General features: G+C 48.2%; 1 protein-coding gene across 4 annotated transcripts; it reads right to left on the bottom strand.

Annotated features, from left to right (window-relative positions):
* Positions 1 to 47: 47 nt before the first annotated feature.
* Positions 48 to 27993, bottom strand: LOC122390197 (ceramide-1-phosphate transfer protein-like). Of its 4 annotated transcripts, none has more exons than XM_043383215.1 (5): positions 27969 to 27993; positions 6225 to 6405; positions 5662 to 5876; positions 2869 to 3044; positions 48 to 1930 (listed from the first exon to the last, which is right to left on the bottom strand). In XM_043383215.1, the coding sequence occupies exons 2-5, from the start codon at positions 6356 to 6358 to the stop codon at positions 1805 to 1807; spliced, it is 651 nt and encodes a 216-aa protein (XP_043239150.1). In that variant the 5' UTR covers positions 6359 to 6405; positions 27969 to 27993; the 3' UTR covers positions 48 to 1804. The 4 variants fall into 4 exon arrangements, with proteins under 4 accessions (XP_043239150.1, XP_043239052.1, XP_043238894.1 ...); XM_043383117.1 differs by lacking the exon at positions 27969 to 27993 and adding an exon at positions 10516 to 10861; XM_043382959.1 differs by lacking the exon at positions 27969 to 27993 and adding an exon at positions 9193 to 9234.

The raw sequence follows: 27993 nt of genomic DNA, 5'->3' as shown, positions 1-27993 counted from the left end.
TGCGCCGGTCGACCTCGGCCGCCCCTGGCAGCACACACACAGCGGGGTCTCGGTACACAGTGTATTACACAGCACATTGACTCGCTCCACCAGATCCCAGCTCCTGAACAGTCCATCACAGCACGGAGGACGGGGGGTTCCTCGTGGCTCCGCTTGGACAGAGGCCCCTCACAGCATCGTTAGGGCTTATGGTTCGGAACGGAAGGGCTGACCCAGCATACCACATCCATCACATTCCCTTCCATACGAGTATAAGCCCAACAGCGCCAATATACCACACACCCACAGAACTCGAGCAGAAAGGCACGCACATCACACAGAAAACAAAGAAACAGCAATACTCAGCACTCTTCACAGAGAAACAGTTGGCATCAGTCTCCAATCGTCGCATGGCATGATTCGATATGAAGCCTCGGCATCACCAGAACCCAAAGTAACAAACAGCCAACATGAAAATTCAAGCCAGCACACTGATAAACCAAAAGCAATGATAAAATACAAAAATATTTAGTAGCCCGTCAACAAACAATTGCAATACAGCTATGTATCATGAGCAAAATAACTAGTAATAACAGCGAGCACCAGAACATATCTCAGTTTCACGGTGGCTCCTCGCGTATGTCCGAACGCTCCCACCGCCGTCCTAGCCGAGGACGTTAACAGCTCTCACTTCCCCAAACATGTCCAACATCATGGCAGCACTGAGGCTCATCGCACAGGTTCGCATTCTATTCCTGGCAGACCCACCTTCCCCAAAGCGCTGACGTGGGTGTACCACGACAGCGTACCTGAAAATCGATGTAAATGGTCCGATAATAGCTTGGTAATGCTTTAACAATGCCCGGGCTCACAGCAGAGGGAATGCCATTGTCAGCGTTGGAATCCAAAATTAAATACCACCACCAGCATACACCATGTAGTTACATGGTTCAATGTATGATGGTTCAAGACCGGCACACATCGCTGGAACTCGCTTCATCACATTCCACACAGTGGATAGGGGAAACTACTAAACCAGGAGCAGGAGTGGATTCTCAACAGGGTAAAGGACAGACCTAGCAAGCGTTTGAGGGAAGACTACAGCTAGAGGACGCACCATGCATGGATACACCCTACTCTACGCCCACAGAAGTTACCTGAGGAACCACAATGCTCCACTGACTTGGCAAGTAGGGCGTCTTTCGCGATCACCAGTGCCCACAGGCACAATTCCGCACACTCGGCTAACAAGCGTAACAAACCGCCTGGTTCGCCCGGTCGCTCGAAAGGCATTCATAAGCTCGCCTTATTCGGACAGAACATTGTCAAATATCAGACGTTCGAAAACCTCGGGCAAATATAAGCTTGTTTAAACGAAAAAATCCAGTCCACCAAGAGAAAAAGAAAAAATACACAGCACATGTAAAAACGATTCAAAGTTCCACGCGTTCCTATAGGACCGAATAGTTAACTGCCAACATCGATAGAAATACATTCCCGTATAAATGCCATCGACTGCGTTTGACGCCATGATACACATCAGTTGCGCTAAGGCAGGTGACCAACACAGGCGACGGTAGGCAGGCACGTGTCCAGGCACAGGTGTAGGCGTGGCGTTAGTGGCGGGGACGCTAGTGGGTGACGGTAACGATGTGACCTTCGTAGTGTGACCTGGTCAGAGGTGTGACCTTCGTGGTAATATCAGCAGAGGGACGGGGGAGACACAGTCTGCACCTCTGTATGTCGTGTAGAGGTATATAACCGATCTGCGGCCCTCCCCGTCCGTCCCCGATCGGTCGTCAGTCCTCATACCGGTGGCAGGCTGCTAGGCGAGCTCGGTGAGTCGGTGCGCCTCGAGCAGCTGCTGCGTTTGCCCGTGCACCTCCCGCAGCAGGTCGGCACACTGCGACAGACCCATGTCGTCTCCGTGCAGCGCCGACGGGGTGCCCAGCTGCCGGGATGAGGGCGGGGTGATCGGTCAAAGGCGGAGGCAGCCAGCGAAAGAGCCAGGGTCAGCTCCCCGCGGAACAGTATGCACCAACACAAGTTAACTGTGCATCACAGCTAGAGACACGGCTAGATATTTTAAAGAGTGACAAAAACCTCAGGAGAGTGGAGCCAAGTCTCAGTCGAAGTAACCAAAAGACATAATCAAGGCACTGATTCAACAATGGCCTCCGACACCATTGTCCCCCGCCCCTGTCACACATCTGACTGGTAAAAAAGTTCCGATCCTTCTCCATGACACTCCTACCAACACCTCACGCCCAAAGCTCCCAATCCTGAGCAGTCTCCCCATTCCCCAGCAGCTTCATACCTTGAATAACGTGTCTCGGTGCCCTCTGGTCTCTTCGCACCCTGAGCAGTCTTCCCACTCCCCTCCGTACCTTGAGCAGCGTCTCCTCACTCCCGCAGCTGATTAATAGGTCACCTGCCTTAGTCTATGTCTAGTCACCCGGCAGAGTGTACACGGGCGGGATACCAGGTACAATGACATGCTTGTGACCCCCACTGTCAGGTCAGAGTCCGGACGTCGCCGTTTTCTGTACTCTGCGGTGTCAGGGTACAACGAGCTGCCGGCGGACCTGCGCGCTCTCAGTCAGGCTCGATTCAAGCCGGCACTGAGGGAGCATTTGTTTGACCGCGAGCGAGCCACTTAGCTGTCCTAGTTAGCACACGTGATGAGGGTGAATGTGTGAATGAGTGCGGTGACTGTTGTCATATCCCATTCGATTTGTATATGCACAACGACTTGGACATAGAATAGCCGTGTTTCCACGGACATGTCTGTAATGTGAAATAAATAAATAAATAAATAAATTAACCTGTACAGTTTGCCCATTCCCCGCAACCCCGTGACTTGCGCAGTCTCCCCACTCGCCTCCGTACCTTGAGCAGCGTCTCGCCGCGCGTGCCCAGCGCATACATGGCCAGGAGGGCGGCCTTCTGTGCCAGCCACGGGTGGTGGGCGGCCAGCGTGCGCCGGTAGGCCGCCTGGCAGCCGGCCGACAGACGCTCCTCGTCCGGCGTGTGGCTCAGCTCGCGCAGAAACTCAGACACGAACTCTGCGGACGGGGCCGGGCAGTGAGTCTGAGGGTGCGGGGAAGGGGATACGACGGAACGGAGGACAGTGACTTGCAGAACGGCTCAGAACAGAACAGGACTCGTACTCTGACACCGCGGCGGGGCATAGGATGACAACTGATCAATGGCAAGGTGGACAGAAAAAGACGCGAAAATGATGATAGAGCGCTACGAGACAGGGGCTCCGCCACGGTTTTGGGATTGGGGGGGGGGGGGGGGTCCGACCCATAACACAAAACCTCGCTGGCGGATCCAGGATGGGCATTTTGGGCGAATTCCCCCTCCCACCGCCTTCCCCCTGCAGCTCCCGAAATCGATGAAAAATTGCCGTTTTTCTAGTGTTCAAGGAAAGCTTTATAATTTTATTCCGAGAATTTTGCTTTAAACCGAAAAACCAAGGTTCAATTTGCACAAGGAATTGAAAACCGAGAAGCGGAGTCCATGGACACCGACATGGCGGCCGCTCAAATCAACGTTCTTGAGGAATGGAGACCGTTGTTGCGTGTTCCAAGGCGGTGCCTTTAGCCATCAGACAGCGCATTAGGCTTTCAGTGACTGGCATGGGCTTGGGAATTCAGGGACCTTCATAGGCGCTCAGATATCTATGTAGGCTCTTAGGCCAGTGTCGGGTCCTCCAAGGCCGTAGTTAAAGGAAAGCGCAGGGCTGTGGGAGTCGTTGTAGGGATTTGAAAGCCCTGCCCTCATATGGCAGTATGCGGTCCTTAGAGACTGACATTCAGTCTCTGTGATCAGAGTGTGACCTAGCCTGACCTGAAAATGGATACCAAAATGCCGCACTTGAATCAAAGGTCAGGTTATGGGATCCAGTAAGACTTGTAACTTGTATACTACTGTGGTATACCCTATCTCTACCAACCTGCATTCAGAGTCCTGTGTTTACTTCAGAACGGTGTGAGGCTGCTTAGACTAGTATGGTGCTGAAGCCTGAAACAACCAGCTTAACCCTCCCCCCCCCCCAACACTATTGGGTGACCTCACATGGAAAGATGATTCTCAGATCGATTTGAAGCATTTTTGGGGCGGGTGTTGTGTCTAGGAGGTGTCCTGCAAGCTGGATCCCTCTCGCGAAATTATAGCCGAATTCTAGCATGCTTAGCTAATCATAGCAATCTTAAACGCATTCGTAGTAATAACAAAATGGTAGAATAATGACACTCCCGTACATAAAGGTCAGCGAGTGAATTGAGCACTTCGTGTGTCACAACATTTTAAGCATTCCCTACATTTCTCGATCTTAAATTCCTTAGCTGTGCGACTGTCAACACATTCTAAATTATTCAAAACATTCTGTGACTGATTTAATCATTCTTACGCGAAAACAAGCCAAGAGGTATTTGGAATATTGGGGGGTACTGTACCCCCCAGGTAAATTATTGGGGGGGGGGGGTCCGGACCCCCGCGTACCCCCCTGTGGCGGAGCCCCTGCTACGAGACTAGGCGACACCGAATCGTATCGGGGATGCAATGGGTCCAATATTTAACCCTATTAGTGGCAGGGGGGGGGGTTGTTTTTATCCACCCCTCAGGTTTTTCGGGAATATCTCCGAAACCGCTGAAGCTACGATGCTGAAATTTTCTGACTTTTCCTAAAACTAAATTGGGCACATTCCCTGAAAATTTCAAGTTCATAACTTTACCAGGGGCGGCTCCAGAGCACTGGGAATTGGGGGTCCTATTCGTGAAGCGAGTCATTTGGGCGAAGATCACGATGCTGCACCAGTTTTACGAACAGTGAATGAAAGGTATCATGTGATAACATATACAAAGTTATTGTGCATCCTCTTTTGACACGTTTTTGCTATAATAGGCGGATCCAGGCGTCCAAAAAAGGGGGTTATTTTTTACCTCCCAACATAGGTGCCCTGACACCGCCTATGCATGACCAATACAATTTTAGTCGTTCTCTCATAAGAAAATTGTAACATAACAAGACCATTGCCACCCTTTTTAGAAACAGTACCAACAAAAACCTTATTTACTATACTTTTTGTGTACCCCCAATCTCAATGATCTGTATCCGCCTATGATTTTTGAAAATGCATATTTTTAGGATCCATGTGAATTCCTGGTTCATTCTCTATCGATCGGCAAAAGTTGCGTTAAGATTGGTTCAGAAACCTGGCCGTGATAAACAGTCTAAAATGTATCTGCAATTTGCCCGTTTTTACCCCCCTCTACCCCCCTATTGACATTTTTTAATTTTATTTTTTTTAGAAATGTAGATCCCGTTGAGCCAAATCGAATGCCGTTTGAATTTTGAAAATCGGCCGGTTAGATCTCGAGATATCAAGGGGGGTCGTAAACAGCCCCCCCCCCCTGCCACTAATATGGGGTAGCCAGAAGCCTGCCACTAATAGGGTTAACAACGGTGGAGTCGTTCCGATATAAACGCGGGGTCGTACCGACGAGACTAGAATGAGGTCCTGATATTGGAATGGTGTCAAACGGGGACTAAAATGTAGCGGCATCAGTATTACGACAGTGTATCATCGAGAGTACGACTGAGCCGTACTGATGCTACACTGCAGTCGTGCAGGGGCTAGAATTGAGCCTTCCGAGACTGGAATGGAGTCGTACCGAGATTGCGGTGGAGCCGCACCAGCAGCCGGCAGCCGCCGCCGCCGATGTCGTCGCCGCCCAGCTCGCCGCCGGCCGTCTCGAACTCGATCATGCCCTCGACGGTGGCGTAGCTGGTGCCGGCGCCGCCCTTGCGCAGGCAGTCGAGCTGCAGCAGCTTCTGGAGCACGTCGTGCGCTAGTGGGACGAACACCGGCCCAAGACGGACCAGCAGTCTGCGGCGCGCCGGTGGGCAGTCAGGGCGCGGGGCGCGCGGGGGGGATTCACAGGGGCTGGTAGCTGTGACATTAATGTGCTATTGTCCACTCATGTAGTAGAGAGACAGACACTATTGAAAACATGTTAAAAATAATAATCACAACATAATCATTGAACCAAAAGCATAAAAGATGCTATTTAGATGATGATGCTGATAAATATGATCATGCTCAAACTAGAATGACTATTTCCAGCTGAAAACTATTACACACATAGCAGTATCTGACTAAAAATGTCACACCAAGCACACTGGTATGGTCACCAGTGGTGACCAGTGGTGACTCACCAGTCACCACAGAACTTACTTGTGTATGTCATGGTAAGCTGAGATGTATGGATCCAAGTAGAGGCAACCATTCTTTGCCATGCACTTCTTCATGTTTGATGTTATAGCATTTACATCAAAATCGTCATCTTCTGAGACATTGGTAAAGCTCATGATTGAAACACAAACACTGCTTTTGGATTTTAGCAACCAGTCCCACCCTGAATGGAAAATAACAAAACATGTAACACAACTTAGGACCTAATGCTAAATAACAATAATGTAATTTTACTATTAAACAAAAAAATCATGATGGTTAGATTAGTGAACTAAAATCATAATAATATGCACGGTGCAAATATTTTTTAGCTATTATCTATCATATGTTTAGCTATTAGCTCTTTCTTTTCGTAAAAACAAGGGCCTGTTCCAGCACCACCAGAAAACCTCCAGAATTAGGTATTAGTAAGTCTGGCGTCACACGAAGATGCCAGATGTCGACGGTTGAGAAATTCCCTAGATATCTAGAGATATTCCTCGGAACGCTGTGTACGCTAAAGTTACTGTCCGATTACCAAAGTTAAGGTCTCAAACGAATCCTCGATTCACGGACTACCTTCACTGAGGTTCATGACCTCCAAGGTCATGACCTTCCAGGTCAACATAAAGGTCAAACGACGGATACCGCTCTGCACGCCAAAGTTAGCGACCGATTTCCAAAGTTAAGGTCTCAAACGATTCCCCAATTCACGGACTACCTTCACCGAGGTTCACGACCTCCAAGGTCATGACCTAGGTCAACTTCAAGGTCAAATGACAGAAAACGCCCTACACACCAAAGTCACCGACCGATTACCAAAGTTAAGGTCTCAAACGATTCCCCAATTCACGGACTACCTTCACTGAGGTTCATGACCTCCAAGGTCATGACCTTCCAGGTCAACATAAAGGTCAAACGACGGAAACCGCTCTGCACACCAAAGTTAGCGACCGATTTCCAAAGTTAAGGTCTCAAACGATTCCCCAATTCACGGACTACCTTCACCGAGGTTCACGACCTCCAAGGTCATGACCTAGGTCAACTTCAAGGTCAAATGACAGAAAACGCCCTACACACCAAAGTCACCGACCGATTACCAAAGTTAAGGTCTCAAACGATTCCCCAATTCACGGACTACCTTCACTGAGGTTCATGACCTCCAAGGTCATGACCTTCCAGGTCAACATAAAGGTCAAACGACGGAAACCGCTCTGCACGCCAAAGTTAGCGACCGATTTCCAAAGTTAAGGTCTCAAACGATTCCCCAATTCACGGACTACCTTCACCGAGGTTCACGACCTCCAAGGTCATGACCTAGGTCAGCTTCAAGGTCAAATGACAGAAAACGCCCTACACACCAAAGTTACAGACCGATTACCAAAGTTAAGGTCTCAAACGATTCCCCAATTCACGGACTACCTTCACTGAGGTTCATGACCTCCAAGGCCATGACCTTCTAGGTCAACATAAAGGTAAACCGACGGAAACCGCTCTGCACGCCAAAGTTAGCGACCGATATCCAATGTTAAGGACTCAAACGATTCCCCAAGTCATGGACTACCTTCACTGAGGTTCGAGACCTTAAAGGTCATGACCTTCCAGGTCAACACCAAGGTCAAATCACAGAAAGCGCCCTACACGCCAAAGTTACCGACCGATTACCAAAGTTAAGGTCTCAAACGGTCTCAAACGATTCCCCGATTCACGGACTACCTCCACCGAGGTTCATGACCTCCAAGGTCATGACCTTGGAGGTCATGAACCTCAGTGAAGGTAGTCCGTGAATTGGGGAATCGTTTGAGACCTTTACTTTGGTAATCGGTCTGTAACTTTGGTGTGTAGGGCGTTTTCTGTCATTTGACCTTGAAGTTGACCTAGGTCATGACCTTGGAGGTCGTGAACCTCGGTGAAGGTAGTCCGTGAATTGGGGAATCGTTTGAGACCTTAACTTTGGAAATCGGTCGCTAACTTTGGCGTGCAGAGCGGTTTCCGTCGTTTGACCTTTATGTTGACCTGGAAGGTCATGACCTTGGAGGTCATGAACCTCAGTGAAGGTAGTACGTGAATTGGGGAATCGTTTGAGACCTTAACTTTGGTAATCGGTCGGTAACTTTGGTGTGTAGTGCGTTTTCTGTCATTTGACCTTGAAGTTGACCTAGGTCATGACCTTGGAGGTCGTGAACCTCGGTGAAGGTAGTCCGTGAATTGGGGAATCGTTTGAGACCTTAACTTTGGAAATCGGTCGCTAACTTTGGCGTGCAGAGCGGTTTCCGTCGTTTGACCTTTATGTTGACCTGGAAGGTCATGACCTTGGAGGTCATGAACCTCAGTGAAGGTAGTCCGTGAATCGGGGATTCGTTTGAGACCTTCACTTTGGTAATCGGACAGTAACTTTAGCGTACACAGCGTTCCGAGGAATATCTCTAGATATCTAGGGAATTTCTCAACCGTCGACATCTGGCATCTTCGTGTGACGCCAGGCTTACTAATACCCAGAATTACCCAGTCAGTATTCCAGCACCTCCAGTAAGTTCCTGAAAGATCTTCACAAATCTCCAGAAGCCTCCAGCAACTTCCAGTCAGTTGAGAGGTCCATATTTGAATGGAGGATGGAGGTTCTATATTATATTTTGAAGAAATCTATAGGAAAAATGGTGGAATCTGAACACAGGGCACCTGGGGTGATTTGATCAAAGATCTTGGAATTTGCTTGACCTCATCACATGACAAATGGCCTGCTAAAGGCACCAACCAGGCTGCGAAGTATGGCACGCAGGTCGACGAGGCGCACCGGCCCAAGTCCAAAATCCGCACCAACCCTTCAAACTGAGCCGGAAAATCCGCACCAAAGCGAGCCGAGAGCCCAAAATATCCGCACCGAACCCACAGGCAATTAAAATGCAAGGGACTTCATTCATCTCACTATAATTATTTCCTCTCCAATTTCAGTTTCACGAGCAACGCTCACCACGGGGCCGCGCCCGCGCTTGTACCGGAAGTTTGAAATAGAGCAAATAGACGGACGCCGGTGACAACAGGGCGCCGGAGGGCATATTGGGTCACGTGACGTTCGGAACTTCTCCCCTCTCTGTGGGCCTTCTACATGCTAAATGTCACGTGTGAATTTGACGAGCCTTGATAAAATCGCCCCAACAAACTTTCATATGAGTAAAATTAATGACGTCATTCCAAAGTAGCGTGCTGATTGGCAATTCAAACCAGCTGCTCACAAATGTGACATACCAGTCACCACCGCAACCAGTCTTCGTTCTAATGACGTCGTCATCACGTTAATTTCCGAGGCGAGAATGGATTTGTTCTGCCGCAATTGTTAGCTCGTAGAGTAAATTTAAAACCTTTCTCCGTCACCGTGCGTCACCGTGGCTGGCACGCATTTGAAGGGCTTTCCAAAGAACAGTCAAAAAGGAAACCCGGCCCGGTAAGAAGACCAAGCGAAGTCCACACCGCATCAAGGTCCAAGCCAAATCCGCACCGCACCAGGCAAAATCTGCACCGCACCACTCCAAAATCCGCACCGGCCGAACAGGCCCGCACCGACGAGATCTCGTCGAAATTGCCATACTTTGCAGTCTAGGGCACCAAGAGGGGAGAATATCCCATTAATCACTTGACTAAAATGCTCTCCGGCGCCCTGTTTTTAGATTCCACTGGAAAATCCTTCTGTGAGAGTATGCACCGTCACTAGCCACAATGGATAAAATTTACAGTACCAAGCAAGGTGGACGTTCCAGGGAGGTAAAAAGAGGGCACTTATTTTGAGACCGCAACACACATTGTAGCACTATTTAATATTACTTCAAATTCTTGAAGCTTATAATTTATTGGACTATGTAAGCTTTAGCTTTTAGGCTTTCAAAAATATTATTTTTGCTTATTCAGTAACACAATCTGTTACCATTACGAAAATGTGCACTGCTGCCACCTCTCCCGAACAGCCATCCCAGGCAGATTAAGGCTATCTGTAAGAATCTTGATTATGGCATGGTTTTGAAAAACACTTTAGTTAAGTTGACAATGTTAATAGCAATGTAGGCACACTTTCATTTAATTTAACATGTGACGTTGACGTGGAATTTGTAAATGGCCCTGGCCACAGGAGGGTTTCACATGATGGTGTACCTAAGACCAAGACCAATTGCCTATCAAAACACACATACTCCTCTATGCTAAATGACGTGGAAACCGTCACGAAAATGTTGAAACGGGCAATTATTTTATTATTTTTGATCTATTACAATTATACCATAACAATCCTCAATCTGAAACGTACTCCGAAGTGCGGATATTTTGCAACACAACCTACCAAACCCTTGACCAAACCAACCAAGCGCGACACATTTCAATTTTTATCAATAACCCGGTTTACATAGGGTTTGTTGCAAGCTTATATCTCCGTCCGTGATGTTGCAAAAGATGCCAATGGTGCTTAACAATTTACAAAATGATCCCCTCTAAATATTTGAAGACCACTGCACCGAAATTATCGCCAAATTAACGAGCTAGAGCCTCGTCAAAAATGCTATGTAAACCGGGTTAAAGGGACCCTCCCACCTTCAAAAAAGTTAATGAATTGGCATGAAAGTGATGTCGCTCGGTTCAGAAAGAGCAAAAACGAATATCTACCAAATTTCATCGAAAAATATTCACCGGTTTTCAAGATATTAGACTTTTACTTTTGTTTACTTTTTGGGATCTCCGCTGTTCCTAGCGACTTTATTTGAAAGTGCGGCATTTGTTGCGCGCAAAGCAGCATATACCACCGCGTGCTACAAAACGTTTTAGTCAAACATTTAACGGACGTTCGAAAGCCTGATGACGTCATCAGATTCCCGTAATGGTTAAGAGATAGGGACCACGCTGGTCCCACCCTGCAAGTAAAGGGAAGGAATTTCTTGAACACCATAAAGCTGCGGGGGTTGCGACCAGGATAAATGGTGGTTTCTGAGCCTGGCCGCAAACTTGGCTATCTCAACTCAAAACTAATGTTAAGGTGGGAGGGTCCCTTTAATGCTTCTGCGCCATGTGTGCGAAGTGCGGCAGAATTGTAACGTTTAAAAACACTGCAGCGCCGACTTTTGATGGACAACACTATTCGACCGCCACCCTTGCAGCCATTCTATAACTCAGGAACTACTAGACCGATCGGAAAGAGCGAAACACCATTCGAATCAGGAGGTACGATTTTATCAGCCGTTTCGAAGCTCGTGACCCCAGGTGACCTCGGTGACCTCAAGAGGTCAACTCGGCATTGACGCCTATTGCAGCCATTCTATAACTCAGGAACTACTGGGCTGATCGCGACGAAAACACCACCAGTCGAATCAGCGTATGCGATTTCATCAGCCGTTTCGAATATGGTGACCTCAGGTGACCTCGGTGACCTTGGGAGGTCACATGACCAATGTGGCCTAGGGCAGACATTCCATAACTAAGGAACTGCTGGGCAGATCGTGACGAAAACACCACCAGTCGACTCAGCGTATGCGATTTCATCAGCCGTTTCGAATATGGTGACCTCAGGTGACCTCCGTGACCTTGGGAGGTCCCATGACTAATGTGGCCTATGGCAGCCATTCTATAACTCAGGAACTACTGGGCCGATCGTGACGAGAACACCACCAGTCGATTCAGCGTATGCGCTTTCATCAGTCGTTTCGAATATGGTGACCTCAGGTGACCTCGGTGACCTTGGGAGGTCACATGACCAATGTGGCCTATTGCAGCCATTCTATAACTCAGGAACTACTGGGCCGATCGTGACGAAAACACCACCAGTCGATTCAGCGTATGCGATTTCATCAGCCGTTTTGAATGTGGTGACCTCAGGTGACCTCGGTGACCTTGGGAGGTTACATGACCAATGTGGCCTATGGCAGCCATTCCATAACTCAGGAACTACTGGGCCGATCGTGACGAAAACACCACCAGTCAACTCAGCGTATGCGATTTCATCAGCCGTTTCGAATATGGTGACATCAGGTGACCTCGGTGACCTTGGGAGGTCCCATGACCAATGTGGCCTATGACAGCCATTCTATAACTCAGGAACTACTGGGCCGATCGTGACGAGAACACCGCCAGTCGATTCAGCGTATGCGCTTTCATCAGGCGTTTTGAATATGGTGACCTCAGGTGACCTCGGTGACCTTGGGAGGTCACATGACCAATGTGGCCTATGGCAGCCATTCTATAACTCAGGAACTACTGGGCCGATCGCGACGAAAACACCACCAGTCGAATCAGAGTATGCGATTTCATCAGTCGTTTCTAATATGGTGACCTCAGGTGACCTCGGTGACCTCAAAAGGTCAACTTTACGTTTTCGCCTATTGCAGCCATTCTATAACTCAGGAACTACTGGGCCGATCGTGACGAAAACACCACCAGTCGATTCAGCGTATGCGATTTCATTAGCCGTTTCGAATATGGTGACCCCAGGTGACCTCGGTTACCTTGGGAGGTCACATACCAATGTGACCTATTGCAGCCATTCTATAACTCAGGAACTACTGGGCCGATCGTGACGAAAACACCACCAGTCGATTCAGCGTATGCCATTTCATCAGTAGTTCGAATATGGTGACCTCAGGTGACCTCGGTGACCTCAAAAGGTCAACTTTACGTTTTCGCCTATTGCAGCCATTCTATAACTCAGGAACTACTGGGCCGATCGTGACGGAAACACCACCAGTCGATTCAGCGTATGCGATTTCATCAGCCGTTTCGAATATGGTGACCTCAGGTGACCTCGGTGACCTTGGGAGGTCACATGACCAATGTGGCCTATGGCAGCCATTCTATAACTCAGGAACTTCTGGGCCGATCGTGACGAAAACACCACCAGTCGAATCAGCGTATGCGATTTCATCAGCCGTTTCGAATATGGTGACCTCAGGTGACCTGAGGTAGACCTCAGGTAGTTCCTGAGTTATAGAATGGCTACAATAGGCGAAAACGTAAAGTTGACCTTTTGAGGTCACCGAGGTCACCTGAGGTCACCATATTCGAAACAGCTGATGAAATCGCATACGCTGATTCGACTGGTGGTGTTTTCGTCACGATCGGCCCAGTAGTTCTTGAGTTATAGAATGGCTGCCATAGGCCACATTGGTCATGTGACCTCCTAAGGTCACCGAGGTCACCTGAGGTTACCATATTCGAAACGGCTGATGAAATTGCATACGCTGAATCGACTGGTGGTGTTTTCGTCACGATCGGCCCAGTAGTTCCTGAGTTATAGAATGGCTGCAATAGGCGAAAACGTTAAGTTGACCTTTTGAGGTCACCGAGGTCACCTGAGGTCACCATATTCGAAACGGCTGATGAAATCGCATACGCTGATTCGACTGGTGGTGTTTTCGTCACGATCAGCCCAGTAGTTCCTGAGTTATAGAATGGCTGCCATAGGCCACATTGGTCATGTGACCTCCCAAGGTCACCGAGGTCACCTGAGGTCACCATATTCGAAACGGCTGATGAAATCGCATACGCTGAATCGACTGGTGGTGTTTTCGTCACGATCGGCCCAGTAGTTCCTGAGTTATAGAATGGCCGCAATAGACGAAAACGTAAAGTTGACCTTTTGAGGTCACCGAGGTCACCTGAGGTCACCATATTCGAAACGGCTGATGAAATCGCATACGCTGATTCGACTGGTGGTGTTTTCGTCGCGATCGGCGCAGTAGTTCCTGAGTTATAGAATGGCTGCAATAGGCGAAAACGTAAAGTTGACCTTTTGAGGTCACCGAGGTCACCTGAGGTCACCATATTCAAAATGACTGATGAAATCGCATACGCTGAATTGACTGGTGGTGTTTTCGTCACGATCAGCCCAGTAGTTCCTGAGTTATAGAATGGCTGCCATAGGCCCCCAGGTGAAAAAATCTTACAAGATTGTCAGGCATTATTATGCAAGACAATCTTGCAAGAAATTGGCCCACTTTCTTGTAAGATATTGTGTATGAATCTTGCATGTCTTGTACAAGATTCTTGTAAATCTTTTACAAGAATCTTGCACATCTTATACAAGAATCTTATAAATCTTGTACAAGAATCTTGCAGGTCTGGTACAAGATTCTTGTAAATCTTTTACAAGAATCTTGCATATCTTATACAAGATTCTTATAAATCTTGTGCAAGAATCTTGCAAGTCTGGTGCAAGATTCTTGCAAATCTTTTACAAGAATCTTGCACGTCTTATACAAGATTCTTATAAATCTTGTGCAAGAATCTTGCAAGTCTGGTGCAAGATTCTTGCAAATCTTTTACAAGAATCTTGCACATCTTATACAAGATTCTTATAAAGAATCTTGCTGGTCTGGTACAAGATTCTTGCATGTCTTGCACAAGGCTCTTGCAAGAGTCTTGTAAGACTCTTACGTGTACTGTATAAGAATCTTGCAGGAGTCTTGTACAAGACTCTTGCATGTCTTGTACAAAGCTTTTGCTTGAGTCTTACCAGACTGTTGCAAGAGTATTGTACAAGACTTCAACAAGTTTTGTACCAGACTCTGGCAAACCTTCTACAAGGCTTGCTAAGACTCTGAGACCGACCGTTCCAAGTCTCTCAGCAAGACTTGGAAGTCTTATCGAAGACTTGCAAGCCTTGTGCAAGACTTCCAGATATTGCCCTAAGATATTGTTTCGATTGTATTAATGTCGAGACCCGTGTGTACGAAATCCACAAAGTGAAATGGATAATATGCCAGTGTAAACGTCAAAATCAATATGTATTCATGAAAAATGTATAGCTGAGAACACATATCAACAGCCCTTTACTTTTCGAGTCATCCCACGTCACAGTCACATCACATCATCACACCGTTGACGTCACGTCATGTCACCATTGTCGAGGCCGCCGTTCCGTCTGCATCCAGCTATACTCGTACACATCTTGAGCGAGGATGTCGCCCGTCGAGCCTTGCATCACATATTATTGGTGAGCCGAGATTCTCGAATGCTGAAATGAAATGTCATTTATATAATCAGGTAATATCCAAGCCAGAAGTGAAAAGGTGAGCCAGTCCGTATCAGTCAAAAACTAGAATTGATGGGGCTCATTTTCGATGAAAGATTATTCAGCATATCATAGCTATCATCCTCACGTATCTACCATCCCTGGGCCCAGTTTCACCGTATGACGTTACCGTCAGCACTATTCCCTTTGTGGCATGCAAAAGAATGATAGGCGATCAGCTATTTTTGAGTGAACGTTTTGGCGCTGTTTTTTTCTGTAATGCTGCAAATATTGAGAACAATTTTCTTATTGTTACACAGCAATACAGCATGGCAGAACCTTACCTTCAGGTCGGAATAGGAGACGGCAGACGACACCAACACCGCACGGCACACACTCGACACCCCCATCGGCCGTCCGCACATCGCGAGCGGGCAGTGAATGGGACGGATGGAATGCGGCGGAGGGGGGCGCGCGCGACGCGCGCTCCCCTCTCCGGCGTCTCCGGCCTCCGCCCCAGGCGAGGATCGGAAGGGGACGCCCGCCGCCGACCGTACGGTCTCTAAAACGGACAGTGGTCGCTAAATTCCAGTCGGTACAGTCTCTAAAAGATCACCACTGCGCACAAATGCACGCTTAAGTCCCCGCATAATACAGTACAGTAATGCGTCAAATTAAGCTGAGAATGTTATGAAGGGATTTGGGAGTTATTAAGCGAATCGATTCTTTTATAGGGATCAATTCACAATTCGTAATTCCCTATATATCGGGACAATGTTGACAACAACATTCGAATGTTGATGTCCCGCCAGTTCTAATAATGAGATGTGACGTCCTGAGGACTAGGTGAATAAATCCCGGTAGGTTGCAGATTGAGAAGAAATGTCCAGTCCAACTTATCAACGCACCGGGGCGAGGCATTTCTCCCAAGGTACTCCTCATTCTTTAGTATGAGGCTTATCAATGGTCTGACTGATCAGCGAGCTATTAAAAAAAAATCTTACAAGTAACCAACAGACTTGCCAGAATCTTGCAAGAAAGATTCTTGCAAGGAAACCACCGCATTCTTACAAGACTCTTGCAAGATTGGGACAGTCTTGTACAAGATTCCCTAGGTCTTGCAAGACTGTCCTCAGAATCATATAAGATCTTGCAAGATCGAGAAGATTCTTGTAAGATCTTGTAAGATTTTTTCACCTGGGCCACATTGGTCATGTGACCTCCCAAGGTCACCGAGGTCACCTGAGGTCACCATATTCGAAACGGCTGATGAAATCGCATACGCTGAATCGACTGGTGGTGTTTTCGTCACGATCGGCCCAGTAGTTCCTGAGTTATAGAATGGCTGCAGTAGGCGAAAACGTAAAGTTGACCTTTTGAGGTCACCGAGGTCACCTGAGGTCACCATATTCAAAACGACTGATGAAATCGCATACGCTGAATGGACTGGTGGTGTTTTCGTCACGATCGGCCCAGTAGTTCCTGAGTTATAGAATGGCTGCCATAGGCCACATTGGTCATGTGACCTCCCAAGGTCACCGAGGTCACCTGGGGTCACCATATTCGAAACGGCTGATGAAATCGCATACGCTGAATCGACTGGTGGTGTTTTCGTCACGATCAGCCCAGTAGTTCCTGAGTTATAGAATGGCTGCAATACGCGAAAACGTAAAGTTGACCTTTTGAGGTCACCGAGGTCACCTGAGGTCACCATATTCGAAACGGCTGATCAAATTGCATACGCTGATTCGACTGGTGGTGTTTTCGTCGCGATCGGCCCAGTAGTTCCTGAGTTATAGAATGGCTGCAATAGGCGTCAATGCCGAGTTGACCTCTTGAGGTCACCGAGGTCACCTGGGGTCACGAGCTTCGAAACGGCTGATAAAATCGTACCTCCTGATTCGAATGGTGTTTAGTTCGTTCCGATCGGTCCAGTAGTTCCTGAGTTATAGAATGGCTGCAAGGGTGGCGGTCGAATAGTGTTGTCCCTTTTGATGGACATGCTAGAGCAATGAAAACACCCTAGGTGTGTTCGGGTCGACGATACAGATCGACTGACATGCAACATGACGTATTCCTGTGAGGTCATAACCTTGACCGGAGGCCAAATTTTTAAATTGACCTTTTAGGTCAAATAAATAATTATAGGTACCTAGTTCATTTACGGGTCCCGATGAGAAACACCGACAATGCTGGCAAAAAATGTCATGACTTTCTTGACGGAAAAAAATTCCTTCGTAAAAACGGCTTTAGTTTTGGTTTCGGCCCCCCCCCCCGACCCCCCACCGGACACGATTTGGTAGCTGAGGTCTGTGACGTCAGCGTATATTCGCATCCAGTATGAGTAGAGCATGGGGGGGGTGAGACTAAATGCTTACTTCGAAATCTAAGCTGCGTTGCGGCATTGGCGGTTATGTGCGGCGTATGCCGCATGATTAGTAAACGGCGACCACTAAATTAAAGACGGAAACGCTCCGACCTGTTTTCAATGAATTGTAAGGTCTTCGTCGTCTAAATTTGCGGCATTGTTTTGCGCCCGTAGTCTGACAACCGTCAGGTCACCAAATTTAGACGGTCAGAATAGACTGGCCGTTCATGCGTGTGTCGGGGGACGGTGACTGGCGGTGCGTTAGTGCCTGGGTGCCAGGTGCGTTCGAAGGACATGGCCTTTGCCTCATGCCTGTTTTTAGAACGCACTACCGCCTCGGGCCGAGTACAAAAGCGGTGAATGAGAGTGAAGCGGGGTCTTCGGTGCCAGTTCGCTGCTGAGTGCGCTGCTCCGAGGCCCCTCCGACGAATCACCGCTGCTGGCTTGGTCTCAAGGTACGGTCCCTGGGCACTGGGAAGATGCGGGCTCAAAGGTCTTCCTATAGATAGATTTGGAGCAAGGGGAGGCGGATAACCTTTTATTGCGAATGCGTTAGGGTATGATAGGGTAGTTTTGCGCGTTATTTTGGCGGCCTTATTGATGTGTTTGTTTTCTCATGGCAGTCCATTACTATTTTGGTGTAAATACATTGGGGCTAAATCGATAGCATCTTTTCATGGAGGTTTTCACGAGAAGGAGGAATGAAAGAGCGGGAGCATTTTCAGTCGGCACTGTAGTCCTGCCAGTTTGACTTTAAGTGGCTAAGTGATTGGTGCATATTAGATTAGTATACCCATCGGCACGCTACCAACCGCGTGGCTACCAAATGGCGAGCATTCACCACTGAACCACCCGAGTAAAACGGCCCCACAGTAGTTGCATATATAGAATGACAGTGGCCCGGGTGGCAGACGGGTTAACGGCACAAAGGGAGACGTCCCTGCCTAACACTAGTCACGTAGAGTAAAGTAGCAGATAGCTGATAAAGGGGGAGATAGCGACAGACCCACAGGACCGGGCTCGAGTCTCCACCCCTACATAATGGTGGCATCGGCCGCGGAACGTTCTTTTAAGTCTTCGACCGGGGAAACGTCACCCTTTGCGGACCCTTTGCGGGCAGGTACGCCATTTTATAAGTCTTAAACTGCTTAAATGAAACGCCCTGCGACGTTTTCTTTGTGCGCTTGTAAGTACGCTGATTTTGTAAATCTTAAACTGTGTAAATTAGTCGGCTTTAGTAAGACGCAACGACTGATTGATCTTAAAAGAACGGTTGATGTGCCATTCTAAATTATTCCATACCAAACGCTCCGCTCTGTCATTCGTACTTCAAGGGACAAATGAACCAAGCCAGTGGTCTAAATTCATTAGGCAAAAGTTTGCAATGACTGCATAAAAGAATGAACGTGATGAATATGATTGTGGTGAGATTAAGTATGGAGTGTGAATGGAAAGAGAAGTCTTATTTAATTGCTAAATAATCTTTATCAGAAGGTAAATTACGCTTGGAATGCAATGATAAGTCGTAGTATATTTCCTTTTGATAAGAAAATTAAAGTAACGGCAAATCAAGTAAATTTACAGTGAAATTACGCACATACGTGTATGTGTTTTCTGAATGAAGGTATGAAAATACCGATAACATTCACACTCCTTTGAACAGCTCACCGTTTTACTTACAAACATACCTACATTTCCCGTTTATAAGTTAATATAATTGATTATTATGGAACAAAGCCCCAATGGTCAACTGTTTTCAACATTTATCGTTTAACAAGCCTTCCTGTCGATTGTTTCATTTGACAAAGATGATAGATGCATTAACTTTTTCCTATGTATGCCTATAATGATAAATATGATCCCGGGAGTAATTATTAATATTCAGGATGGGTACGTCTTGTTTGGCAGTTCTCCAAGTTTTTCTTGTCTCTCAGTTCTGTACAACTTTCTTTCATCACATTATTACTAACGTAAAATTTATTACGTCTCTATAACTTGCATATCAATATCAGCTTTGAAGTTATAAGTTATAAATTCTACCCAGAACGTCCCTAAAATGTGCGTAAAAATTCCATCTTTGCGATTTTAAAAAAGTTGCCATTTTTGCTTGTAACGTTTGACATTATCTTCAAGGACTGGTTAACGTTTTACGTTTAGGTCATGTTTGGCAGTTCAATGGGTTGTTCCGCGATTTATATCATGTTTCTCTGAAGGGATATCACGAGCATTACGATAGGCACGTCAGTTTAAATTAATTTATGGTGTGCTTTATATGATTTATAAGTTGTTTCAGGAACATTTTGCAGGAAGCCTATGTTCGGCTATAATTAAAGTAACTTGCAGCATTGCCCCACGTCTCCTGCCATAACTATCCTTACTTGCGACATTGCACCGCATTTATCTCTCCCTTTGTTGGAGTCAGCCGTTTTTTCTTTGTCGTGTCGTTCATGGTCCAAGGAGGACCGTTACCATTTCACGCGGCCCCACTCATGAAGGTCACCGGCTCTCTCTACGCACTTTCGCTCGCCACAGCTGACGGGCGGGCCGACAGTGGGCCAAGGTCGAGTGCGTGCGATGCGTTCCGAAATCTGTCGTAACCATAATGGAGTAATCGGCCTGAAGCACCGTTTAAATGATGGAATCTATTCATGAGGGAGCCGGTCAGATTTGAATTATACACACTTCGTAATCACGCCTATGTTGACATTAGCATAATAAACTTCACAACTTTAAGTAAAGCTCTTCTAGATTAGTTCTTAACAGTTTAAAGGAAATAAGTTTCATGCATAAAATGCGAAAGATATAGGTACTCATTCCGGCATGAATGACATTTATTGAAACTAAAATCCCACATCAAGAAACAAAGTCTGGATGCTACTTGATACTTAGTTTTCCTCGCAAGGCAATTATCTCGCCACCGGAGACTGACATCCGACATCCGGGCTCTGATATCATCTGCGCCCACCGTATTCACTACAGCGGAAACCGTGCACGTCGCTAAGTGGGTACCGGTGGATGTTGGGAAATGGGGAGCGTTACGGAGGACGGTTATTACCCGGGTGAAGCGAAACTCGTACTGACGCCAAATAACCAGCCGCGATCCATTTCACAAAATCGGAAATTCAGTTCAACTGCTGATGAGCATCCTGAAAGATCTACAGATTTGTTCTTTTGGCAGAGTGAGGAGTGATTCACTTCATTCATCTTGACAATGCAACATGATATTGGCAACCTCAACGTCTAAATGAAAATATCGATTTCATACTTTTTAAGCCTTACAGTCTAAGAGCACATCGACGCCAGCGTTCAAACAATAGGTGCTACAGCAGGTGTTTCCCAACCAATCCCATCCCATTGCTTACGCAGGCCGGATTGTACCATCAGCAATTCGCTGGTTCATATTCACACCTTAGTTTATGGCAGCTGCGTTTTCAATCACGAATTTCAAGAATCGTGACACCGGCGCCTACTTTTCCCTTAGGAACTGGCTACTGCTGTAATTCGACCAGTAGAGATGAGAACTATTAGGACGTCTTCTGGCTGTATTTTAACTTTGTCATTTCTCAAGTGCGGAACCATGGCGACGGTCTACTCTCGTCTCCTAATAGGCATGCCTTTAAAAAAGGAGGCGGGATTGGCGGCAAACATTAATTTGGATGCCCCAAACGAGTCCGGGCGCGCGGCGCACAAAATGGATGTCTTGTTTAATACCGTTGGGGAATGGCGGCAAGAGCAGCTGAATGACCAGGAACTTTACAAAATAATTAACAGGGATTGAGTCCCATCACCGGCTACATCGCCAAGGTGATTCCCTTGATCTCATTTAAGACGTTTGCCATAATACAAAAATAATTGGAGTATATACATGCGCTTTTCCTGGCGCTCCGACATCAGCCAGGATCCGGCGAGTGAAACGTTCCACGGGGCCGGTGGCAAGGGTGCACACGTCTCTAACAATAAGGAGAAAGCGGCTATCGACTGGGATTGGGAGCCGGTTCCAGCGCCCTCTAGTCCAGAGCGCATCGGCCAGAGAGCGTCCCAGTCGGGTTCTGACCCACAGCCGCCAGCGCCGCCTATGGACGAGGAACGGGACAACCATTCGTCCCCACCGTCCGCGCCGGCCAGCACTCCACCACCCGATGGCTCGGGCAGGGACACACCGTCACTGTCATCAACGGACGGGTTGTTCCTTTCCGATGAGATTCCCGAGAACGCCTCGACTACTGATGATGGTGATGTCACCATACAAAATGAGGAGGTGGATACGTCAGAGTCCGAATCGGAACCTCCACGCCGTTACCCTTTGCGACAACGGAGACCAACGCAAAAAGATATTCACCGTCGTAAGACGTTGTTAACTCCAAAGCGTGCAGCGCATGTCGCTGTCGCGAATGTCGCTGCAGTAACTGATGGTGTCACGCATACCAACCGACGACAATGCAGCCAACTCCGAAGCGTGCAGCGCGTGTCGCTGTCGCGAATGTCGCTGGTAACTGATGGTGTCACGCATACCAACCGACGACATTGCAGGCTACCGGCTGCATTACTCCTGGGAGGTGTTTCAACGATGATAACAGCACGCTGCTATGATACGTGTCACATTGGGTTTCCATTGATACATCGACAAGCCCATTGCTCCAACACTGCCTCAAGTGTGACGTCAGCTCGCGAAATGCGATAGCAGCGTGGTAGCAGCGTCCAGTGAAACACCGCCCCGGCATTCCAACTTTCCCAATGATACCTTTCGTCCTATTCTCTTCATCAAAATAACATGGGTAGGTAACCAGACCTGGTGAGTAGGGGAAAAATTGTAGTCGTCATTTTAATTTGTTCGCGATTAGAACGGTAGGTAAAGGCCCTAATATGCTTTGGCCATTTCTTCGGATAGAGTAATAAATTTTAATATACGGTCCAAAGTAGACAAAATTGGGAGGCTTTTTGGGAGACAAGATCGATCGCACCTGTCGGGATGGAAGGTTCTTGCAAGCGACATTTTATGCTCCATGGCGAATTTTGCCGCAGTAAATTCCCGAGGCTTAACCCCACACCATCGCGACCTGTGACGATCTGGGAACCTACCACCCTCGATCCTTATCTCTTTAACAGCGGGCGCATACCCATATGGTCTAATTTCGAACATTGGTGTATGTATGAAAACGTTTGTGCATGTGTCGTAGTGTGTGCTTTTGCTTAGACATGTGATTAGTCTGCTGGCAGAGAAGGCCACCGAGTCAGATGAACCACGCCGCAGCTGTAACAGTCTACAAGAGGGGCTACACGAAGGAGGGGTCATCATCGCCGTGGAGGCGCGCGCACATCGTCGCCGTGGAGGCGTGCGCACCCGACATGCCGTGGAGGCTGGTGTGCCGCGCACGTCGTCGCCGTGGAGGCGCGCGCACCCGACATGCCGTGGAGGCTGGTGCGCCGCGCATATCGTCGCCGTGGAAGCGCGCACTCGCCAAAGCCGTGGAGGCTGGTGCGCCGCGCACGTCTTCGCCGTGGAGGCGCGCGCACCCGACATGCCGTGGAGGCTGGTGCGCCGCGCATATCGTCGCCGTGGAGGCGCGCGCACTCGCCAAAGCCGTGGAGGCTGGTGCGCCGCGCACGTCGTCACTGTGGAGGCGCGCGCACCCGACATGCCGTGGAGGCTGGTGCGTCGCGCACATCGTTGCCGTGGAGGCTGGTGCGCCGCGCATATCGTCGCCGTGGAGGCGCGCGCACTCGCCAAAGCCGTGGGGGCTGGTGCGCCGCGCACGTCGTCGCCGTGGAGGCGCGCGCACCCGACATGCCGTGGAGGCTGGTGCGCCGCGCATATCGTCGCCCTGGAGGCGCGCGCACTCGCCTAAGCCGTGGAGGCTGGTGCGCCGCGCACGTCGTCGCCGTGGAGGCGCACGCACCCGACATGCCGTGGAGGCTGGTGCGCCGCGCATATCGTCGCCGTGGAGGCGCGCGCACTCGCCAAAGACGTGGAGGCTGGTGCGCCGCGCATATCGTCGCCGTGGAGGCGCGCACCCACCAAAGCCGTGGAGGCTGGTGCGCCGCGGACATCGTCGCCGTGGAGGCGCGCGCACCCGACTTGCCGTGGAGGCTGGTGCGCCGCGCACATCGTCGCCGTGGAGGCGCGCGCACCCGTCCATGCCGTGGAGGCTGGTGCGTCGCGCACATCGTTGCCGTGGAGGCTGGTGCGCCGCGCATATCGTCGCCGTGGAGGCGCGCGCACTCGCCAAAGCCGTGGAGGCTGGTGCGCCGCGCATATCGTCGCCGTGGAGGCGCGCACCCACCAAAGCCGTGGAGGCTGGTGCGCCGCGGACATCATCGCCGTGGAGGCGCGCGCACCCGACATGCCGTGGAGGCTGCTGCGCCGCGCATATCGTCGCCGTGGAGGCGCGCACCCACCAAAGCCGTGGAGGCTGGTGCGCCGCGGACATCGTCGCCGTAGAGGCGCGCGCACCCGACATGCCGTGGAGGCTGGTGCGCCGCGCACATCGTCGCCGTGGAGGCGCGCGCACCCACCAAAGCCGTGGAGGCTGGTGCGCCGCGCACATCGTCGCCATGGAGGCGCGCGTACCCACCAAAGCCGTGGAGGCTGGTGCGCCGCGCACGACGTCGCCGTGGAGGCGCCCGCACCCGACATGCCGTGGAGGCTGGTGCGCCGCGCACATCGTCGCCGTGGATGCGCGCGCACCCGACATGCCGTGGAGGCTGGTGCGCCGCGCACATCGTCGCCGTGGAGGCGCGCGCACCCACCAATGCCGTGGAGGCTGATACGCCGCGAACGTCGTCGCCGTGGAGGCGCGCGCACCCACCGAAGCCGTATATGGACAATCGCTGTATTTACCCATGTATATGACTATGCATTTATAATGTTGGACAATATATTTGCCCGCCCAATGTGTGACCATGGATTTGTAAATATATAACTATGGATTGTATGACGGTGTGATTGTAAATGTATAACCGTATGTATTTGCCCCATGTATAGCTTATGTGTTCTCTAGATGTTGTCTGTGTTTAATAAACCAATGTGGATGGTGTCATGTAACTACTTACATAAATGGCCTCTTCCCCAAAGTAAGGGGATTTTTCTCCGATCGGCGGAGAAGGGGGTATTTATGTAAGGTCTTCGTCGTCTAAATTTGCGGCATTGTTTTGCGCCCGTAGTCTGACAACCGTCAGGTCACCAAATTTAGACGGTCAGAATAGACTGGCCGTTCATGCGTGTGTCGGGGGACGGTGACTGGCGGTGCGTTAGTGCCTGGGTGCCAGGTGCGTTCGAAGGACATGGCCTTTGCCTCATGCCTGTTTTTAGAACGCACTACCGCCTCGGGCCGAGTACAAAAGCGGTGAATGAGAGTGAAGCGGGGTCTTCGGTGCCAGTTCGCTGCTGAGTGCGCTGCTCCGAGGCCCCTCCGACGAATCACCGCTGCTGGCTTGGTCTCAAGGTACGGTCCCTGGGCACTGGGAAGATGCGGGCTCAAAGGTCTTCCTATAGATAGATTTGGAGCAAGGGGAGGCGGATAACCTTTTATTGCGAATGCGTTAGGGTATGATAGGGTAGTTTTGCGCGTTATTTTGGCGGCCTTATTGATGTGTTTGTTTTCTCATGGCAGTCCATTACTATTTTGGTGTAAATACATTGGGGCTAAATCGATAGCATCTTTTCATGGAGGTTTTCACGAGAAGGAGGAATGAAAGAGCGGGAGCATTTTCAGTCGGCACTGTAGTCCTGCCAGTTTGACTTTAAGTGGCTAAGTGATTGGTGCATATTAGATTAGTATACCCATCGGCACGCTACCAACCGCGTGGCTACCAAATGGCGAGCATTCACCACTGAACCACCCGAGTAAAACGGCCCCACAGTAGTTGCATATATAGAATGACAGTGGCCCGGGTGGCAGACGGGTTAACGGCACAAAGGGAGACGTCCCTGCCTAACACTAGTCACGTAGAGTAAAGTAGCAGATAGCTGATAAAGGGGGAGATAGCGACAGACCCACAGGACCGGGCTCGAGTCTCCACCCCTACAGAATAACACTGCATACCAAAAATGTCAATCGCTCTCGTCATAAGATATTTAGATTTAATTAACTAAGTTATCTACATCATCATTTTGAACCAAATTAATACTTTCAACTTTTTTAATCACTCATTCCTTCCTTCGTTGGCTCCAAACAGTCTAAGCTTTCGATTGTCTGGAAATCGCATGCCAAATCCCGTAGGCTGTATGCGACTGGTGCATATAAAGGCCGACATGGGCGTAGGAACCTCACGAAAAGTGGGGGGGCCAGCGAAACTTCAATGTCACTTTGTGGGAGCCCCAATACCCCTATCAAGAAATTCTTTGCAGTTTTGTGCTCATCTCACCTTGCTGAATCATTTCCTGCTCTTAGTTTTGTATTTAAATAAAAAATAAAGATTTTACTTTAAAAAATGGCTAAAAAGTGGGGGGGGGGCATGGCCCCCCCGGCCCCCCCTGTTCCTACGCCTATGAAGGCCGATGTAAGAATTTGAATAGGCTCTCGCATGCGATTTCCTGGCTACCCAAAAAGTCTGTTTTAGTCATGCTATCAAAACATGGTATGTCAGCCCTGTCACCGGCTTATGGTGCTCTGCTTGTAGTGCCCCTGACCGTCACCGACTTCCTTCCCTCCTTAAAAACCTAATTTCCCTCCATCATCTATACTAGATTTAGGTGATGCTCCGACAAATTCACAAACAAGACCGAACTCTGAACAAGTTCGATCTTGAACAAGAATTTGAATATATTCAAATTCTTACATCGGCCTTTATATGCCGGTGGCGGATCCAAGGGGGGGGGGTCATATGGGTCATGCCCCCCCCCCCAAGATTACTTTACTTCTCAGGTTGGTTCACTAGGGAAAAAAGGCGCCGTAGTTACGTCACGGATTTGGCAGCAATCTGGTAGCAATTTTTGCAGACATCAATGGCGCACGTGTTGTTTGATCGTCGCCAATCCTATTTTACTGCACTATTTTGTTATTTCACTGCAATGTATTTTACATTACATTTGAAAATTAAAATAAAGAAATATTCGTAACCCAGCAAGTCAGTTATTCTTTGAGGCAGCACTCTGTCAGCATTGAGCCTTCAGAATGTGCCATTTGATAGACTCCCACATTATCTACTCTTGTGGAAAACTTTCTTAAGTCATCAAAAATGTATGCACATATGAATAATTAGAACTTCATATTCAAAGTTTTATAGAAATAAAATTTCACATTACATTATCATAATGCTACCTGTCCATTTCATCCAACCAATTAAATATTTATCCAGCAGAAGGGAGGTACCTCTGAGAAGGTACTGATATCTCTTATCTACACCAATATTTCAGGAAAATGACAGAGACTGAGAAGCTATTAAAACTTCAGCGTATGAAAGGGATGTTATGACTTATGTACCTTGAAAAACATCAGATGCTTTTGAACCATCTCATTCACCAGCAAACATCAATCCGGCTCCTGGCTTCTGTCAAGGAAACATTTCAAAATAATGCATTATTTTATTTCATTGACCACCTTGCAAAAGACAAACAGCAAACACATCACCACCAAAAACAAAAAAAAGTCAACAGGTAGGTACCAGCTGATCTAGCCGTGCTGTGTCATGTGCCTTTGAAAAACTTTAGCAGTCAGGGTTGAATAAACACCCCAAAGTTAGCCATTCATGCATGAACAAGTGCAAAATCTGGTCGAGCATTTTAATAAAAATTAAACCAACAGCATTGTAGGTTCCAATTATAAAAAAGACAATTACAAAAACGAAACAAAAATAACAGCAGAGCTTACTCTACAAGGCATAACCATTAATTTTATAACTGACATCCAAATTCGCATCTCCGAAGTTTAACCCACCTACCAGCTACCTGCATGTTTCTGCGCACACGTGCTGCGCAGTGTGCACAGTCACTACACATTACACAATTATGAGAATTAAAATAGTTTTGAACAATCAAACAAGTCAGGACTGGTATGCAGATTCACAAGTTCTCTCAACATCTTCAACTACCAACAATCAAGAGCACCTTGTGATCTCAGTAACTCCGCAGATCCATCTTCTGTTTTCCATTTTCAGTTTTCAATTGAAATATAAGTTCCATCTGGGGGACACATGTTGCATCATTATGTTTAAACAATTATCATGCTTGAACTTTTGGTTTTTCATGTGAAATTCACTTCAAAAGTTGATTCAATTTTTAAAGTTGATATAATTTGTATAATGCTACGATCACGGCGCACCAAATCACAGATAACTTGAAAATAACCAAGCAAAAGCCACATTCTTCAGCAAACTATGAGAGCTATCTGATCCATGCTGCATTGAAATAATTAACAATCGCCAAAATCAGTCAAAATATGACAATTAAATTAGTACAAACTTCATAAAACTTTTATTTGTGAGGC

Source organism: Amphibalanus amphitrite, unplaced genomic scaffold (assembly GCF_019059575.1).
Source record: "Amphibalanus amphitrite isolate SeventyFive unplaced genomic scaffold, NRLGWU_Aamphi_draft 000001F_arrow, whole genome shotgun sequence".
NCBI classification, from domain to species: Eukaryota; Metazoa; Arthropoda; class Thecostraca; order Balanomorpha; family Balanidae; genus Amphibalanus; species Amphibalanus amphitrite.
This window is presented reverse-complemented; position numbering and strand designations above follow the sequence as displayed.